This window comes from Odontesthes bonariensis, chromosome 19 (assembly GCF_027942865.1).
Source record: "Odontesthes bonariensis isolate fOdoBon6 chromosome 19, fOdoBon6.hap1, whole genome shotgun sequence".
Lineage (NCBI taxonomy): Eukaryota > Metazoa > Chordata > Actinopteri > Atheriniformes > Atherinopsidae > Odontesthes > Odontesthes bonariensis.
The window spans coordinates 4,525,722-4,544,129 of record NC_134524.1 but is presented as its reverse complement, the minus strand read 5'-3'; the positions used below and the strand labels follow the sequence as shown (position 1 = coordinate 4,544,129).

General features: G+C 43.6%; 1 protein-coding gene across 1 annotated transcript; it reads right to left on the bottom strand.

Moving 5' to 3' along the window:
* Positions 1-142: 142 nt before the first annotated feature.
* LOC142369048 (toll-like receptor 2 type-2) lies at positions 143-14,002 on the bottom strand. Its single transcript, XM_075451278.1, has 11 exons — positions 13,738-14,002; positions 13,504-13,660; positions 12,496-12,645; positions 12,207-12,413; positions 11,981-12,103; positions 8,383-8,533; positions 6,722-6,886; positions 5,027-5,206; positions 4,798-4,938; positions 3,585-4,093; positions 143-1,119 (listed from the first exon to the last, which is right to left on the bottom strand). The coding sequence occupies exons 1-11, from the start codon at positions 14,000-14,002 to the stop codon at positions 735-737; spliced, it is 2,433 nt and encodes an 810-aa protein (XP_075307393.1). The 3' UTR covers positions 143-734.
* Positions 14,003-18,408: the final 4,406 nt, after the last annotated feature.

Below are 18,408 nucleotides of genomic sequence, written 5' to 3'. Positions count from 1 at the left end.
AATCAAAACAGTACAATTTTGGTGGTTTTGTTCAGATTTTAACAATTTCAACACCACACAGCTTGAAATTTAATGTAATACTTACATGATCATAGTTGGACGGACAAACTCAATTATTTACAGTGTTTAAATTTTCCCCATGATTAAAATATTATTTCTTCGGAAAAGTAATTAGATAAAACATGAATTCAGAAAAGCAACAGAAATGTTATTAATGTCAATTCATTTAAGGTCAAAACACAATCAAACAGAATGACACCCAAAGTAGAATAAAAGGAAGAAACTCTAACCCTAATGAGGACGAAGCAACACCTCCCTCAGTTGGTCAGTTCAACACGAGACAAGGCGATCATATTTACACTCATTCTCATTCAGTCTGAATTTTAGCTGGAAATGATGTAAACCAATGACAGTTTCTGATGAGAAACTGTGCAACAGTATGATTTAAAGATATATTGACTCTTTCTTTCACACAATAGCTGCCATGTCCAAGGTTATTAATGGCATTTATTGGTAATCAATGATAAAGGTCATCCATGGAGACCAAAGTACGTATAAGGACGCTTACACCTCCAAAGATTCCAATAAATGTGTGGAAGAACATGAAAAAACATGGTAACGATCAATTGTTTAAATTTCCTTCAGTATCAAAGTGATTAGAGACGGATTGTAGTACATCCATCAGAGCTTTACAAAGTGATTTCAATCATGCTTCAACAGAGCACGAACAAAAATCAATCATCCTCCTCATCCTCTCCTTTCAAAGCATTGCGAAGACTCCTCCAGAACTCCTCCTTCCCCTCGTCCTCCTGAGGCCACTCCAGGTAGGTGGTGGAGCTCATGAGTTTGCGCAGCTTGCAGAAGCGTTTGGGGACGTCGTCCTTGGACAGCGGCTCCAGCAGGATCAAGATGGCCGCGTCTCCCCCGGCGTCGAAGAGCCAGAAGTGGGAGAAGTCCAGCTCGTAGCGGCACCAGTCGGACTGGACAAAGTTCTCAGAGAGGACAAAGACGGTCCGCCGGCTGCGCTCGATGGCGCTCATGATGTTGTCCATTATCCATTGTCCTGGAAGGAAGTCCCGCTTGTGGAGGCAAAGGGTTAAAGGCTGGGAGCCGGTTTCTCTGCGAAAGAATAAACAGTTCAGTTCAGTGTGTCACATGTCTGCCTCTTCGTCCTTAAAATAACTCGGCACGAGAACCTAAACTCTGTAAGGGATGCACCTAGGAAATGGGGTTAGGGTCCAGGGAGAACAACTGTGGTGTCCTTCAAGGTATTTACCCATCGAGCTTTCCCCCTTCCCCTGGTGTTGTCCTGTATACAACACACATGAAGTGCCAGTGCTGACTTTTAAAGTTAATTTAGGAGACTCTTTCTTAGGGGATCTCTTATTATCAGAGTCTGTCCCCCTGTCAGAGAATAAAGAAGAACGCATATTAGGGTTCTTTCTGTCATGGGTCATAGAATTGACTTAAAGTGATGGTTCGGGGTAGATTCACCTGGGGTCATTTGAACCGTGATATCCAGCCAAGTAGCCCACCCGAAGTTTTTCCGATATTGGCTGAACATCAGCTGAGTTACTGAGTTATCCCGAATAGCTTCGTACAAGCGCTAATGGAACCTGGCAGTATCTCCAAAATTACCACAATAAAATCACATGCCATGACACCAAACTTCTACAGTAGTACAAATATGGTCTGTACTCACAAAACGATGCATTTGGAAGTTTGTACATAGTCCAGGAGTTTATTATTATCAACACAAGCCTGATAGCTTCTCTGCAGCTAAAGCTGCGTCGACGTCACTTCCTTGAACTGGGAGCTTCAAAGTAAGATGAGGGTTGATCTACTACTGTAGACAACAAAGTATATGCTATATTCTACATGAATTTTTATGAATTTTTATGTTGTAGAGTTGTGAATTTATTTTATCAATGGAGAAATTGAGCAGCCTTGCTTTGTTGGCATGTGATTTTAGTGTGGTAATTTTGGAGATACTGCCAGGGTCCATTAACCCTTGTACTAAGCTATTCGGGATAACTCGGTAACTCAGCTGATGTTCAGCCAATATCGGAAAAACTTCGGGTGGGCTACTTGGCTGGATGTCACGGTTCAAATGACCCCAGGGTGAATCTACTCCGAACCATCACTTTAAAGCTAGAGCATAAATGCATTAAGAAGATTGTATAATCACAAATAGACTTTGTTTTTTATAGTTCCTCAAAGCTTCGAGTTGGAACTTAAACTGGTGAGGTGTCTGAGACTCAGAGGAGAAAATGGAGAAAAGGCCTGCTCGTGAGTTCATTGAGTACATATCCGCTGGGTGCGTCCCCGTACCAGTCACAGAGTGCAGAGGTTTCAAGTAGTAAGTTAACATATGGCCAAATAAGGAAAGATTTGAATGAAAAGACATTCCAAAGTTATACCGTATGTATACACTATGTCTTGGCTAGATGCCTGGACAAGACACAAGCCTTGAGATGAAAAAAACATGTTCCCCCCCTGAAAAGGCAGAGTGTGTCTTCCATCGGCTAATTGAGACGCACATTCTCCAGATTAAGATGCATCTTTTCTGTAAATTCGAGACGGACCTGATGACAGAAATAAAGATTTCTATGTTCGACTAAGTCCGTGTCAGCAGAGTTCTTCATCACTCATCTCTTCATCGGCTCGGCGACCATCCCTCATATTTACTACACTGGCTTTAAAGACAAAGTTTTATAGTTCACAGTAGTTTAGATTTATTCGGGGCATTTGGAGTTTGAATCAGTTAAGGTGAAGATGGAATGACATTCTCGACCTTTACCAAAAAATCTGGTTAATTCCCTTTAAGTTGAACTTTGATTTTCACCCACTTTTTAGTTAACTTTTGGCAACAAAGTGCTTGGTCAGCGTAAAGTAGACACGGTACAACCGTTTTCAGTCATTACTCTTAACCCTTTAATGGGCAATCACTGAAATTTAACGTTTCAACCCTTGAGTGTTATTAGAGGCTTTAAAAATACTTTTTTTAAATAGTTTCCGGTTCAGGCTGCAAATCAAGACCAAAGAAGTGATTCTATAACCGTCTAAAGAAAAAGTTCCAAAAAATGTATGGATAGAAATACAATTATAAACTCATATCAACATTTCAGATGTTCAAATTAACAAAAAGAACTCGAGAACACAAAATGACACAAACCCTAACCCTAGAGAAAGTCTGACTGTTTCTGGCTCATTCTTGATTGGTCGGAGTCAATGACATCACCTTTTGTGAAGTCGTCTGATCCTTGCTGATTGGCTAGAGAAAGTCACATGACTTTCTACTATTGTCATGGCGTGCAGTGATTTCATTTTTTAAGTGTACGCAAGTGTTCAAATATGGTAGGTTGGACTGTGAATGGTTATGTTGAGTACCTCTAGATTAGCTCTCCTACGTCCCAATACTTTAGAATTAGTTCACAGGGAGCGAGAGCGACCCTTAACTGGATTAAACGGGTATAGAAAATGGATGGATGGAATCCAAAGCTTTCAAGGAAATTGTGAAAAAGCATTTTCTTTGTAAGAAGAAAATGTTAAAGAATAAAAATAATCTGCACAAACACACTAACCTTGGCTCCTCCAGCTCAGGGACCAAGAAGTTTTCCACCCAGCCAGCGTCTCTTTCGCTGTAGGAAACAAAGGCGTCAAAAGGCAGCAGCGCCTCCGAACTTTCTTTCGCTTTTCGCCGCTGGCGGACCTTGGAGCTACGCTTGGCCTTGAGCCATGCCCAAGTCATCTTTAAGTACCAAAAGGTGTGAAGTTTCCACAGCAGAACACATATAAGGATCCACACGAACAGCGCCAACCCACAGCTCACAGACACGAACAAAACCCGCTGGCACACAACGACAGAAAGGCGAACTCGACCCACGGGCCCCCCCTGCAGGTAGAGAGGGGAGTCGCAGACGTAGCCGTCCTCTCCATCTGTCAGCTTCACGTCTCCATCTCCTTTAAGTTGAGACCGGAGGAAGGCGACGAAGTCGCAGGAGCAGATGAACTTGTTCTGACCTGCCTGGAGAGTCTGGAGGCGCCTGTATGACATGAGGTCCGAACGGCCGAATGTGTTCAGGGTGTTTGACTGTAAAACAAACAGTGGGAGTCACACTGTGGAACACAGAGAAGGCTGGAAGCAGAAGCATAACGGTGCGTTCACACCGGAATCGTTCGTGCGACGTGATTACATACAAAGTCAATGCAAAGATGCGAATAGACGCGGATTCGGGCCGGCGGCGCGAATGAGGCGAATGCCGCCGCGCGAGTGAAAAGATGTGAATTCGCGCGAGTTCAGAAAATCCAACTTTGGTGAAATATTCGCGTCACGACAGCCTATCAGCGTTGAGATTCTGGACGACAGTGACGTGGAGACAGATGGACAGGCGCTCCGCAGCTGAAAATGGAGCGCCTGTAGTTGGTGTCCTCCCGAGCAGGTCATCAAACTGGGTCCTGGTGGGCCTGGGGTGCCGCTGGAGGCGGACGTCATCCAGACGCAACTCCTGGAGAAGGCGGCGAAATTATCCGAGCTGAGTGCACCTCCGGATGATGTCACTGACCCAGACACGATGGCGTGTGCGTTTCCGACGAATCTCGGACTGCCACTGCAGGTACAAGGACGCGATGGTTCTTATATCAGCCATGGTTGATGAGAGGATGAAATGGATAGCCCCTTGAGCTATTCGCTCATTTTTTACTCGCGCAAATAGCGCGAGTAAATTCAATTACACCCGCGGCAAAACTCGCGCGAGTAACGGTGTGAACGCACCGTTAGACGTGACTGTTTCTGACCTGTATCGTCAATGTCTGCAGATTGGGGAAGAGTTGTCCTGAGGGCAGCCTCAGAAACTTGTTCCCAGAGAGGTAGAGCTCTCTGAGAGCGGGCAGGGGCAGAGTGAAGGCACTGAGGTCGTTGTTGTTCAGATCCAACACCTGAAAACAATGAAGCACAGAGTGAATCCTTCCCATGTGATGGTGTCGGGAATGTTGGGCTGATTTCTTCATGGTCTAATCTATCTACCTCCAGGGATGTGGGTAGGCAGGGAGAGATGGTGGTAAGCTTTGCCCTGGAGATGTTGAGGAACCGCAGGGTGGAGGGCCAGGAGCAGCTGGAGGGCATGAAGCTGTAGCCGTTTCTGCTGATGTCCAGGTGGGTCAGTTTGGTGAGCCTGGCTACGAGTCGGCTCAGCGTGGACAAAGACTGAACAGAGGAAGAGAAACCGTCAAACTTTAATACTTTTAATAACGAGTATGTAACACTAATTTTCTCAGTCATCCTAAGAGCTTAAATAAGGGACACTGGACTTGGTTCTTGAAGAGGTTTCAGCTCTCATCTGAAAGGCTTCTTCAGTTCTAAACTAGATGCTGGTGAGTATGGGCTTGTGAGCACTCCTCGCTGCACTGCATACACAACGCCACTCAGTTTGTGTTTGGGTGCTTTGGGTGAACCGAGTTCTGGTCTTGGGTTTGAAGTGTTTGGAGAAGATCCTTCACAGTTTCTCCCAGACTCCTGGCACATATGGAATTACAGTATGTTTGCACCTGTTCTTCTTAGCTTCTCCACCAGTGTGGTTTGGTCCATTTGTCTCTGCTGATTTGACAAAGGCCCAGTTTGGGTATCCACTGCTGATGTTCCTTTTGTTTTCCCTCAGCCTTGGTAGGTCCACTCTCAGCCCCGTCATGTAGAGTTCTGCTTACAGGCAGTTTGGGTTCTCGTGGACGATGCGAGTCGAAAAGCAGGTTCTGGTCCGTATGTTTGGGTTTCCTGTAAACCTCAGTGTTAAAGGGATAGTTCGCCTCTTTTGACATGAAGCTGTGTGACATCCCGTATTAGCAACATCATTTCTGAACATCTTCTTACCCCCTGCTGCGTCCTGTGAGCAGAGTTCCAGCCTCGTTTTGGCGTTGACGAAAGTAGTCTGGCTAGTTGGCTGGGGTTTAAAAAATAAAGTGTTTTACTTCTCAAAACAATATGCGTTCAACAGAGTAATACATTTGCATCACAAAATGGTTCTCCAGGAAAAAGTCAGACCTCACAATCGCTTGGCCCTATTTTCTCTCACTTCATATCACTGCCTGCTGTGTAAACTGTGCAGACCGAGCAGCAAACACCGTAACATGTGCAGCTATCGCTAGGTGGCTGAACGCATTGACATGAAGGGAGAGAAAATAGCGCCAAGCGATTGTGAGGTCTGACTTTTTCTGGAGGGACGATTTTGTGATGGAAATGTATTACTCTGTTTAATGCATATTTTTTTGAGAAGCAAAACGCTTTATATTTTAAACCCCAGCCAACTAGCCGGACTACTTTCGTCAACGCCAAAACGAGGCTGAAACTCTGCTCACAGGACGCAGCAGGGGGTAAGAAGATGTTCATAAATGATGTTGCTGATATGGGATGTCATACAGCTTCATGTCAGAAGAGGCGAACTATCCCTTTAAGACTTCCGTCCTCTGCTTGATGTTGCTGTCCGCCAAGTAGATGCTCCATGAAAGCCTCCACTTCTTGAGTTTTGATCTTGACCCAGGTGTCGTCCACATACCTGAACCTGTGGCTTGGTGTGTTGTCCTTTGCTTTCTACTTCCTCCGCATAAAGATTATCTTTAGGCAAACTGGGTGGTCTGTAAACATCTTCAAGAACCAAGAATGAGTCCAGTGGCCCTTATTCAAGCTCTTAGGCCCACTAATTTTACTTTTCAAGTCCCATGCTTGCACCTTTAAAATGTTTCCACTCATGTTTAAAACTCGGAGGTCCTTCAGTGGTTCATCTTCGTCACACAGCATGTAGCCCAGAGTCAGGTCGGTCAGCAGGTTGTCAGACAGGTCCAGGTATTGCACAGACATCATGAGTTGCATCGTCTGACAGGACATCAAAAACAACTGAGGGCAGAAGTCACAAAGTTAGACAAGTTTTGTTAAATAGGGTTTGAAGCATTTTCCCCACTCTGTGTTTCTATTGCTTTGATTGAAAAACACTAATACTCCTCGGAGCATTACAAATACGGTTAGGAGTCATTTCGGTTCACTGGTCGATCAGACTTGTGTGAACAGGAGTCTAAAGCGAAGAGGTGAATAAAATGAAAGTGTGCAGAGTGGTGGATGATGGCTGAGGCAGGAAGACATCCGTGGGACCTGTTGGGGCCAGACTTGAGAAATCTTGTTCATGGATATGTTGATGATGATCAGTTGTTAGTAGCATGGTGTTAGCAGGGCATCGAATTATTTTAGACAACGGATTGCTAACAGACCTTATACCGTGACCAAACTAAACGTTCAAAATCATCGTTCACTTCCTCCCAAAATAAGATAAAATCATTTATAACTTTGCCTTTAATTGAGAACCTATTTCTGCCAGTAGGATGGTGAGTTGGCCACTACTCCTCAATGCCCAAAAGAAGAGAGGCAGGATGAAAAATTGAAGAGTTGGGCCAATGGGCGGGACTAAAATGAGGAAAAACTTTATCAAAACGTTGACTTGGAGGTTTAAAGTAATTACATGTCTAGTTATTTATTTAAAAGTTTAATTAGTTGCTGAAAGACTTCGTTATAAGGGCACATTTGAGACACTTCCTCATCATTTTTTTATTTTTTTTACCAATTTTAATTTTTTTTATTTATTTGCACATTTTACATATAAAACATCATAATAATAATACAATTAAACATTGTGCTGGAGAAGTTGGAAGCCAAAAAAGGCTTATAAAGATACCTCCCAAATATAAGAAACTATAGTTATCTTTTTGAAGTGTCAAAATTAAATATTGACACAAAAATTAATCATTAATTCATCAAGGTTACCTTTGTTTTGAGATATTTAGTAATGATTGTGAGAAATGTTCTCTATAGTTGGAGATAAAAAAAAGACTGTTAATAATAGGTTTTAGATGCTATGTGAAGATACTGAAATATCTGCATATTAATATTTAATATCTATTTAATATCCAGTCAGAATATTGATAAAGTTACCGAGTCACTATTTTCGAAATATTCCGATTATTTGGGTGACAAACCCAGAGTGCTGAAGAAGGTTTTAATCATGTTGAAACAAATAATTTAGTATACCAAGTCAAAGTGTTGACAAAGTCTCACTTTAGTTTATTATAAAAGTAATTATTTTTGAGAAAGTTTCTCATTATTTTCCAATATGTGGACGTTCTCCATCATTTGACATACAGAACCAGGTTATTGAGAAAGTTCCTCATTTTTAGACGCTAAACCCTTATTTTAAGAAAGTTATCGACAACCTTCACCAACCAATGGAAATAATATACCTTACCAACAATATTTAATCTAATCTCCGCGCATTGGAGCAATTCTTTTGCTGTAGCTTTGGAATGGACCAACAAATCGGCCACCACTAATGTCTTGATTTTTACCTGTGAGTCAATTAAGGACAGTTTCCTTTGGTATTGCAACAAAAAACCCAAGTTTCCAGTCATGGCAAACTTAAACATATCGATCACCACCAATTTCCTGACGAAGAACTCGTCCATGCTGCTGTGATCGGTCCGTGTGGCAGGTTCCAACCTAATAGAACCAAAAAAGAAAACACAGGGAAAATAATCGTGCAGTCATTAATTTAAGGAACAGTTGTGTACCTGCTGGATAAAACATCAGTCATCACTCCCAAAGAGATTTTTAGAAATGTGATAAAGAAACTAAACCCTCTTTTAACTCTATGGTTTTATGTTTCGGGACATAAAAATCAGGTAAAAACAACCTCAGATGAGTAGAACAAAACGTGACATATTACACTGCTCAGCGATCCATCTAACCTCAGAGTGTATGACCTTGTTTTCTCCAGCCTTGGTCTTTGGACCTTGCCTCCTTACCTTGCCCACTGTTGTAAGTTCAGATTCCTGTTTTCCACCTGAAGAGATACTGACCATTGGCACCTTTGTTTCCCCTTTTTTTGGGACCACAGATCGGATGATTGTTTATGGACTACCTGGTTGCAGACTCAGGATATCGGGGTATGTCAATCATCCTGTCGACGTCTTGCCTAACCCTCCCTCTCCGTTTACCTTCAGTGAAAGCAATCTGACCCCTAGTCTTTCCAAATTCGTCTAGTCCTCATCTCACACCCGCCTCTCCCACCGCTGGAAATCATTACCTTTGAAGTCACACCCACAGCTGTGGTTGAACCACGGAGCCCGAAGACGAGACCCAGGAGATCAGTTTGCACATTACCCCTTGCTGTAAATTAAACTTTTCATTCTGAGTGGGGTGGTAATTCGAGTCCAATGTAATATGTCATTTGGTGATGTTCATCTGAGGTTGTATTCCATTAATTTTGAGACCCACAACACCTGATTTTGTTTTGTCTCATATGTAAAGGCTTGTACTTTGGGTTTATACCCACAGTCTACGTCCAAGTCGTCTTACTGCTGTTGCTGCTGTTTGCTCATGAAACTCTTGACTGTTATAGAAGACCAAAACATGGATTTTTCAGCTCTTAGGAAAACAAAATAATTAAATAATTGTGGAACTGAAGTAATTATTTTGTAGTCCTGACCTCCCACCTGGTAGTGTTCGAATTGTCCGCTTGTTCAGTACATCTACCATGGAAAGAATCAGCCATTTGGTGTCTGAATTTTTAACTGTAACCTTTTATCCACTATAGACTGCACAAAAAAACTGGTCACATAGCACAATGATGGTGTTCAGAAGCTGCTAATAGAATTAACTATACCATCATGCATTGTCAGTGTAGTCAGCAGCTAGCATGAGACAGCAGCTAGCATGCTAACTGCTGTCATCCCCGGTATGCAACCGGCATTCCGACATCCCGTCACTCAGACATGACGCCACTGCGACATCCCGCCATTCCGACACTTTGATACCACCATTCCGACACTTGTTGGGAGCTGTCAGGGTCGGACTGGGAAAAAAAATCGCCCCCCCCCCCCCCCAGTATTAATTAGTATCTCCAATCTAATTAAATTAATTAATTAATTAAATAAAAATAAAAACGGCTATGGGTATTCATCCGCCGCCTTAAAGACGAACAGCAGCTGGTGGAGTCCCAGTGCCACAGGGCGGCCGGTGGGGACCCACCTCCACCACAGCGGCGCAAGTGGAGGCAGCTGGAGGAGCGCCTTCAGCGGCTGCGCAGACAGTACAGGCGGGGAGGCAGGACGCTGGAGCAGGACTGGAGCGCTGCCCAGCGCTGCATCGTAAATTTGGAATAGTAGGCCTTGTTTTAAAATCGTTGGGTTTTGTGTCCCTGATGTTTGTAGATGTTAATAGATGTTTATATAGGGACAAAAGAAAGCCTACAGTTTAGGCGAAATTAATTATTATTATTGTTTTTTTGTTGCTAATTTTAGTTGTATTTACCTCATTTTGAATGAAAAGTTAATAAAATGCTGTTGTTGATGTGGATCTTGTTGTTGTCTTGTTTGTTTGCATAGTGATTGTATGAGGATTGCACTTAAAGGTGCCCACTGGTTTATTTAACCGTTGCTCTTTTTACGAGTAGGGAGGAAGTTCTGTGTGAGTTTATCCCTTAAGATCGGGGCTCACCTTCCTTTGTAGAGATGTCGACGGGCAATATTTTTAACAACAGCAGGTTGCGTGTCTTCCGACAGTTGTCACAGCCTTGAATGCGCGATGAAGATTGTAACTCTGCGCACCCCAATTGAAAACTGAAACCAACATTTAAATTTGGTATTCCTTTTGCAGCCACGTGCATTTATCTAACCTGCTGTCCCCTCCACAAGCACAAGGCATGCATGAATTAATTGAAGTCATCTCCGATTCTGTGTGGGCCGCGATCTTGTTAATGACTGAAATACGTCATGAAGCTTTTCGTTGAATTACATTTTATTTGTATAGGCCTAATATCGAAAAACTTGCACAAGATTTGATCTTTTTTTGCATCTCAACTCCCACGGTAACATAGGCTAAACATTGCATTTGCTGGTTTTCTGGTGCTGTGCTGTCTTTGCGATGCGCATCTCCGCTTCACTTTGACAGCATTCTCAGTGGTTTAAGGTAAAATAAATTGAGGCAACTGTCACAAAAACAAATAGCATCCGTTTTACACTGCCAAATGAAATATTGGCTACACAACGAGCCCCTCGTCAGCCCTCATCATCAGTAAATTTCTGAGTGGGTGCGATCAGTCTTGCTTGACTTGCGTGCTGGAATGTCTCTCTCTCGGGCATGTGCAGCCCTATTATTGCATGGCGAGCTGTCCACGCGTGTGGTGCTGAAATCGCGAAGTCGGAATGGTGGTATGTTGAAAAGAAAAAATCAAACCGCCATTCCGACAAAAGAAAAAATTAAATTCGGAATGACGGGACGTTTAATTTCTTAGAAAAATGTCACCATTCCGACAATTGAACGTCAATGTCGGAATGTCGGTATGTTGGAATGGCAGCATGTAACCGTCATCCCCAGCTCATTGCTTTCTTTCCCTCCTCTGTTCGAGTCACCAGGTTTTAGAAATTGAAATTTAGATTCTAACTGAACTGTCTAAACTGTAAACTACACATTGTAATGTGGCTTGTTTTTAAAACATTTGTATGTTAGCTATAACACGGGCTCTAAAAACAGTTTAAAAGCTGCTCTTATCGTGCAGTAACAGTTTGCTGTCCATGCTTCTGTGGGCGGATACATACAGAACAAGAAAAGACGTGCATAGATTTGCCAACTTTTATGTCAGTGTTGCAGAGACAGATGTTAATCACATGTACTGAACCAAAAACAGCTAACTCGTTCAGCATATACCTACCCTGCAAGTGTTTATATATGTAAGACAAAGTGTTGCGATCAAGAAGCGTCAGAAATGAATCAATAGCTGGTTACCCCCCATCCCTGACTGAGTCCTCTATATATTTTACTTGAAATGAACACAGCTTAATGCTGGTTCTGGAGGTGCTTAAGTTTTTTCCCGCGATGACAGAAAGCTGTGTTATAAGAGCAACTGTTAGGCTTTCAGAGGATCACACCGACGCGTTGGTTTCCCACCTGCCTTCGCCTGTCAGAGTTAGACCTTCTACAGAAAGGATGGTCAGCGGCATTCCATCCGTCACCATCAGGAAGCCAATCACTGCTTCGTCAGATAGAGAAATGTTTTGGAGGGATAAATACCTGAAGAGTTGCACCACAGGAAAATGATTAGTTGGTTTCTCTTTCAAAAAAGATGTTTTGGAATATGAAATTCAACGACAGAAAAGGAGATTTGTGGTACGACCTGACTCTCCTCCTAGTTGACTCTTTGATTGGTAGAAGGGACTGCTTCCGAATCAGATGGAGGTCTTTCAGAATAATAGACGTTTCAGGGTACGACACGTCAGCGAGCACAGCCGAGGCCAAAGTCACGTTAGTTATAAAAGGACCTTGAATGCTTAAAGTGACCCGACCCAGCGGCCAGATGTCAGCCAAAGCTCCAGACTCGTAACTGCAGAGAAAATGAAAGTCAGAGAAAACACAAATTGTTTTATACACTGCCACCATTCAAATAAACAGAAACGGGTGAAAACCTGGACAGGTTGCTGGCGTGCACTGTGAGCTCCTCCAGCTGGGTGACTCCACACAGATCTCCCCTCCTCAGCTCCTCCAGGGCAGGACCTCCAAACGCCAGCCTCCTCAGCCTGATGAGCCCGTAAAACACCGATGGAGAGCCCAGATACCTGCAGGAGAGCCGGTGAGAACACCGTGTACTGAGACACACCTGAACTTCAGGTTTAATTTGAATTGTCTCTGCCTGAATTACAGGACATCTGGTTAGGATGGGCCTCAGGGCATGCTGGAGGGATTATATGCAGTATATACTGCATACTACATACTACATACTACATACTACATACTACATACTCATCGATCAGACAGTATGCAGAGCGTTTACCCACAATGCATTTCGCTCCTGCCCGAGCTGAAATCAGCCGGCCTGAAGCTGATTTCCCTTAAGCTCTAAACTTTGTAAACTTTAGCAACATTTGAAACATTTTCAAGCGAGAAAGTAGTCGTTTAGATCCCCAACGTATTGAAAACCTGACAAAATACCGACTATTTACAATTTTGTTCCCACGAATGCGGCGCTACTAAAGCTAGCCGCAGTGAGCAACGCACTTCCGGTTATTTTCACAAAATAAAATACCCGTTGCCTTTTATCATAGGGAAAGCCATTACGATACAATTGGTGCTTTTGTTTTGAAAACAGGAAGTGAACCTACCCTCATTGTAGCTAGCTTGAAACTGCCGTTTGGACAGTAAATGACGATCGGCGACGTCACGTTACGTTGCATCTTGGGTAGTTTGAGTATGAGCAGTAACCTCATGATGCATACCCAACATTTCAGAGAATCTAGTATGCATCCGGGAACTTCTCGCTTACTCAAACTCGCATACTAACTCAAAAAGTTAGTATGAGTAGTAGGAGAAGTATGCGGTTTCTAACACTGCCTTGGTGCCCTTGCTGGACTCGTTGCCACCGCGACCCGATAATGGATGGGTGCTCAGAGTTCCCACAGTCCAACTGGGCTCCTCACCTGTACGGGTTGTTGAGCAGGTTGAGGCGCTGCAGAGCTGCCAGCTTCCTGAACCAGTTGTGGCTGAGAGCAGCCAGCTGGTTGTCAGACAGGTCCAGCTCCTCCAGACTCCACAGAGAGTCGAACGCCGACGGATGGATTGTGGACAACCGGTTACCTGGAGGAGAGTAAAACTGACGTTTGAGCACGTCCTGCACGAAACAGCGGTGAGGCGGTAAGTCCCACTGGTGTTACCATGGAGATCCAGAACCCTCAGCACTCTGTGACCTGTCAGGTCGTCATCGGTCACCACGGTGATGTTGTTGGAGGAGAGGTCGAGAGCCAGGGCGTGACCCGTTACCAGGGGAACATGGATGAATCTGCTGTGGGAGCAGTTACAGAAGAGCTGCAGGTCGCAGCGGCGGCAGGATGACCTGCCATCATCTGCGTCTAACCTCCGGCACAGGGTGGCGGAGAGGAGGAGGAGGGGGAGGAAGGTGCAGCAGCTTGGTTGTCTCATACTGTAGACAAAAGATGAGCAGAACTGGATGAGAGAGAGGTGGCACGAAAAAAAGGACACTGGATCGTGTAGAGCAGGGGTGGCCCACCCGCGGCTCCCAGCCCGCATGTTGCTCTTTGTCTGGTTTCATGCAGCTCTTACGTTCATATCAAAATTTGTGATTGTGTTTTTTTTTTTAAATGTGCGTGTTCGCTTCGTTTGAGTTCAATACCGCCAAGTTTTCCAGTATAGGTAAAACCATTTGAGTAAACAATTTGTGTCAATTTCGCTCTCAAAATGGCAATGAAAAAATGCACAGCTAAACGAAAATATGAAGATGAACACAGGACGTTTTTAACAGAGTGGGAGAGTTTATATTTTTTTGTTGAACGTAATGGCAAGCCATTCTACCTTATATGTCAGGCGTCATTAGCGCATTTCAAAGCTTCAAATCTTCAGCGCCACTTCAGCTCACTCCAATTTCAATTTCCGAAAGGGACTGATTTTCGCAAGCACAAGTTGGTCACTTTGAAAAGTCAAGCAGAAAAGCAGGTACAGGTTTTCCAAAAATGTACGAAGCACTCAGTTGTTATATTCGTTTTGATTGATTTGGATTGCTGTGTAAAGGGATGTGGGTTTTAAGGGAGGACACGGATGCGGATATTCCAAAAGTAAAACTTGATTTATTTAACAAAAACAAAGTATCAAAAAGAAAGCGCGACTGAGCCGGATAGAAAAACCTGAACTGTGGAAAAAGTAAAACAAAACACTTGGCATACCATGGAAAAAAGGACTTAACTTCTTGGCTTGGCTTGGCTTGGCTTGGCTTAAAAGAATCTCACATGGAGCATGAAAAGACCTGGGGACTAAGGTGCCGTTTACACATACCCGGGTATTTTGAAAAACGAAGACCTTTCCCTTCGTTTGTGCTTTTCGTTTATACACAAACGGAGTTTTTTCCTCCGAAAACGAAGCTAAAAAAAAACTCCGGCAAAAGTGGAGATTTTTTAAAAACTCCGTTTAGCGTTTGTGTGTAAACTGGTTGAAAGAGACGAAAACGGAGTTTTCAGATTGGAATGCGGAGTTGTCGTCATAGTACAGAGACCCGCCCCTATCCGTCATGTTGGCAGGATGCTAGCGTGAGACCAACATTCTCTCCGTCCATTGTTTATCTAGCAAGCATGGAGGTACTAGCAGCATTTCTGTTGTTGAGAGCTATACTCGCTTGTGTGATTTTGAAAATCACAGTCATACAATGTATTGAACAACAAAGACATTTTTCACGGCTTTAGCAGTTTTATAGTCCAGCGCAACGTGTAAAAGTAGCTCAGTCTCGCTATCAGTCCACACACATGAGCCTGGCACAATATTTTCTTCTTGAAAAGGATCCGGAAGTTCTTCCTGTCAGCGGTTCTCTATTAGGCTTCTGATTGGCTTGTGTGGAATTCTCATTGTTCTAACATTGCCACCGTCAGGCTTGGCATAATTTAACAGCTCCTGATAGCGTATTTCTCCGGATCAATGTAAACGTGTTTTTTTTTAAAAACGGGGCTGTGTGCACCTAGTTTTTTTTGCAAACGAAGGTTAGAAAATATGCGTTTTTCAAAATACCCGGGTATGTGTAAACGGCGCCTAAATACTGTGGTGATTGAGTGCAGCTGATGGGGAAAACACAGGTGAGGGACGTGAGGCTGATGGCAGGGAAGGAGAGGGTGGTGTGACATGAAAACTAAACAAGACCTGAACCTAAAACATGAGAAAAAAACTAAACTAAGACATGAACTATAAACCAAAACATGACCTAAAACTCATGACATGAGTCCATGGCATTACATGCTGTGATTTTGTTTCATACTTTGAGGACAATATAATAAGTTGTGCTACTTCTTGAATAAAAACCAGTAAAACGCATTTTGATCTCAGCAAAATGTCTTTGTTTGTACAGCGTGTCGGACAATCAGCAAACCCCTCAGCCTCTCAGCGACTATTTTGTTTTTTGATATTAGTTGCTACAATCATGTTGGTGTGTGACATTTAAAAAAATCTGGCTGACCACAGGTGTGTGTGAGAGAGGAAGGGATGGGGTGATGTTCATGTGTGCCCATGTGTATGATGTGGCTCTTTGTGGTAACACGGTAAAAAATGCGTCTCTTATTCACTGACTGGTTGGCCACCCCTGGTGTAGAGGTAAGATTACCGCCTTTTATGTTGGGCGATTGGAGTTTTGAGTCCTTAGACAAGACCCCCCTTACGCTACCTGCCCACCTGGGATATGAGTGTATGTCCTTTGGATACAAGCGTCTGCCAAATGCATGAAAAAACCCAACAAGAAGAGTTTGGGTGGATGCACTGAAACAGGGAAGTGAGTCAGCTTGTACGTGCTAGTGAACGCTGTGTGACACAGAAGTGAAAGCAGGAAGGAAGAGTGGTGCAAGCAGAGTGGGCTGACACAACAAATCAAATCAAATCAAATCAAGTTTATTTGTATAGCACATTTCATGTACAAACAATTCAAAGTGCTTCACATAAAATAAAAGCATTGCAGCAGGGAGTGCAAAAAGCATTAAAATACATAAAAGAATATAAAGAGAAACTAATAAAATAGTTTAAATTGATTAAAAACCAGCAACAGTCCAGATAAGTTCAAAGATATCGTGCAGATTTCATGCATAGACACATGAGAACAGAAATGTTTTTAACCTGGATTTAAAAATGTCTCCATTTGGTGAAAGTTTAATCTCCTCTGGCAGTTTGTTCCACTTGTTTGCAGCATAACAGCTAAATGCTGCTTCTCCATGTTTAATCTGGACTCTGGACTGGACCGGCTGACCTGAGTCCTTGGATCTAAGAGCTCTGCTGGCTTTATATTCTCTGAACATATCACAGATTGTAAACCATCAGCAGGCTTTTAAAATCTATTCTGTGACTGACTGGAAGCCAGAGTAAAGATTTTAAAGCTGCTGTGATGTGTTCAGATCTCTTGGTCCGGGTTAAAACTCAACAGTGTAAGCAGGAAGCTTGTTTAAGCCAAACCGAGTCCCCCCGAGGCCGACCGGCGAGTTTTCCAGGTGGGCCGATGAACAATGAGATGAGTCTGACTACAGACAGGAGGTGGAGCAGCTGGTCCAGTGGTGCAGTCAGAACCATCTGGAGCTTAACCCCAAGAAGACTGTGGAGATGAAAATGGACTTTAGGAGAAGCCCCCCCCAACTCGCCCCACTCACCATTCAGAACGAAACAGTGTCCAATGTGGATTCCTTTAGGTTCCTGGGATCAACCATCTCACAGGACCTAAAATGGTCTCCCCACATTGTAACTATCCAGAAAAAGGCCCAGCAGAGGTTATACTTCCTGAGACAGCTAAGGAAGTTTAATCTGCCTAAGGAGCTGCTGACCACCTTCTACTCGGCGATCATCCAGTCTGTCATCTGCACCTCCATCACTGTCTGGTTTGGGTCAGCCACCAAACGTGACAGGGCCAAATTGCAACGGACAATTAGGGCTGCAGAGAGGATTATTGGAACTGACCTCCCTTCCATACAGGACCTGTACCGGTCCAGGGCCAGAAAAAGGGCAGTAAAAATCTCTGCAGACCCCTCACATCCTGGTCACAAACTGTTCAATCCCCTCCCCTCTGGTAGACGATACAGGGCACTGCTTGCCAAAACCAGACGACACAAAGACAGCTTCTTCCCCCAAGCAGTCACTCTGTTGAACACCCAGGAATAGCATTCCCACCCATAGTTTCTATTTATTCATATTTATAATCAATTCAACTCTTACTGTTCTGCATTTCTAATTTTTATTATTTCATGTTATTGTTGAGTGTTGTACTTTGTGAGTGAAGTTACCGGAGTCAAATTCCTTGTTTGTTTTGTCAAACCTGGCCAATAAAGCTGATTCTGATTCTGATTCTGAATTAGGTCGCTAAACAACGTAGTGTTGGAATAAGGAAGAAAAGATAATGCAGTGTGAAATCGACTGCTTTCTGACCTTATCAAGCTGTGTGATCACTGGCCCACGTTGTGTAGGTGGCTGGGTTTCTTTAAGGGGGGCAATGATTGGCCATAGTTTTGTGCATCTCTAGCCAAAAATCTATTGATCCACGTGAGTTTGACCCAGACGCTTTTCCATACTTCTGTTCAGCTCTCCAGTTTGAGTCCTTCTGGACATTTTTACTTTTCACGCTCAGACTGCTGTGAAACTAAAGTCGCAGCCAGTAGAGGGCCAGATATGTCGCCGACATCACTTTTACTTCACTGCGTTTCCTCACATTGTTGAGGGAGCTGGGTGTAAGTGGACAGAGTGTGAGGAAAATAGTGAAGGAAGTGTCCGATGAGGCAGTAAAGTCCAGTCAGTGGATTTGGATAAGAAGAAGCAATAGCAGCTGGGGGCCCAGCAGGGGGAGCACTTAGGGAAAACAGACT

Coding starts and splice junctions, on each gene's coding strand:
- LOC142369048 (XM_075451278.1), bottom strand. CDS start 14,002: ATGAGACAACCAAGCTGCTGCACCTTCCTCCCCCTCCTCCTCCTCTCC. Junction 13,661..13,737: donor GAGGGTTCTGGATCTCCATG/GTAACACCAGTG, acceptor ACTCTCCTCCAG/GTAACCGGTTGTCCACAATC. Junction 8,534..11,980: donor ACTCTGACAGGCGAAGGCAG/GTGGGAAACCAA, acceptor TGGTTCTATTAG/GTTGGAACCTGCCACACGGA.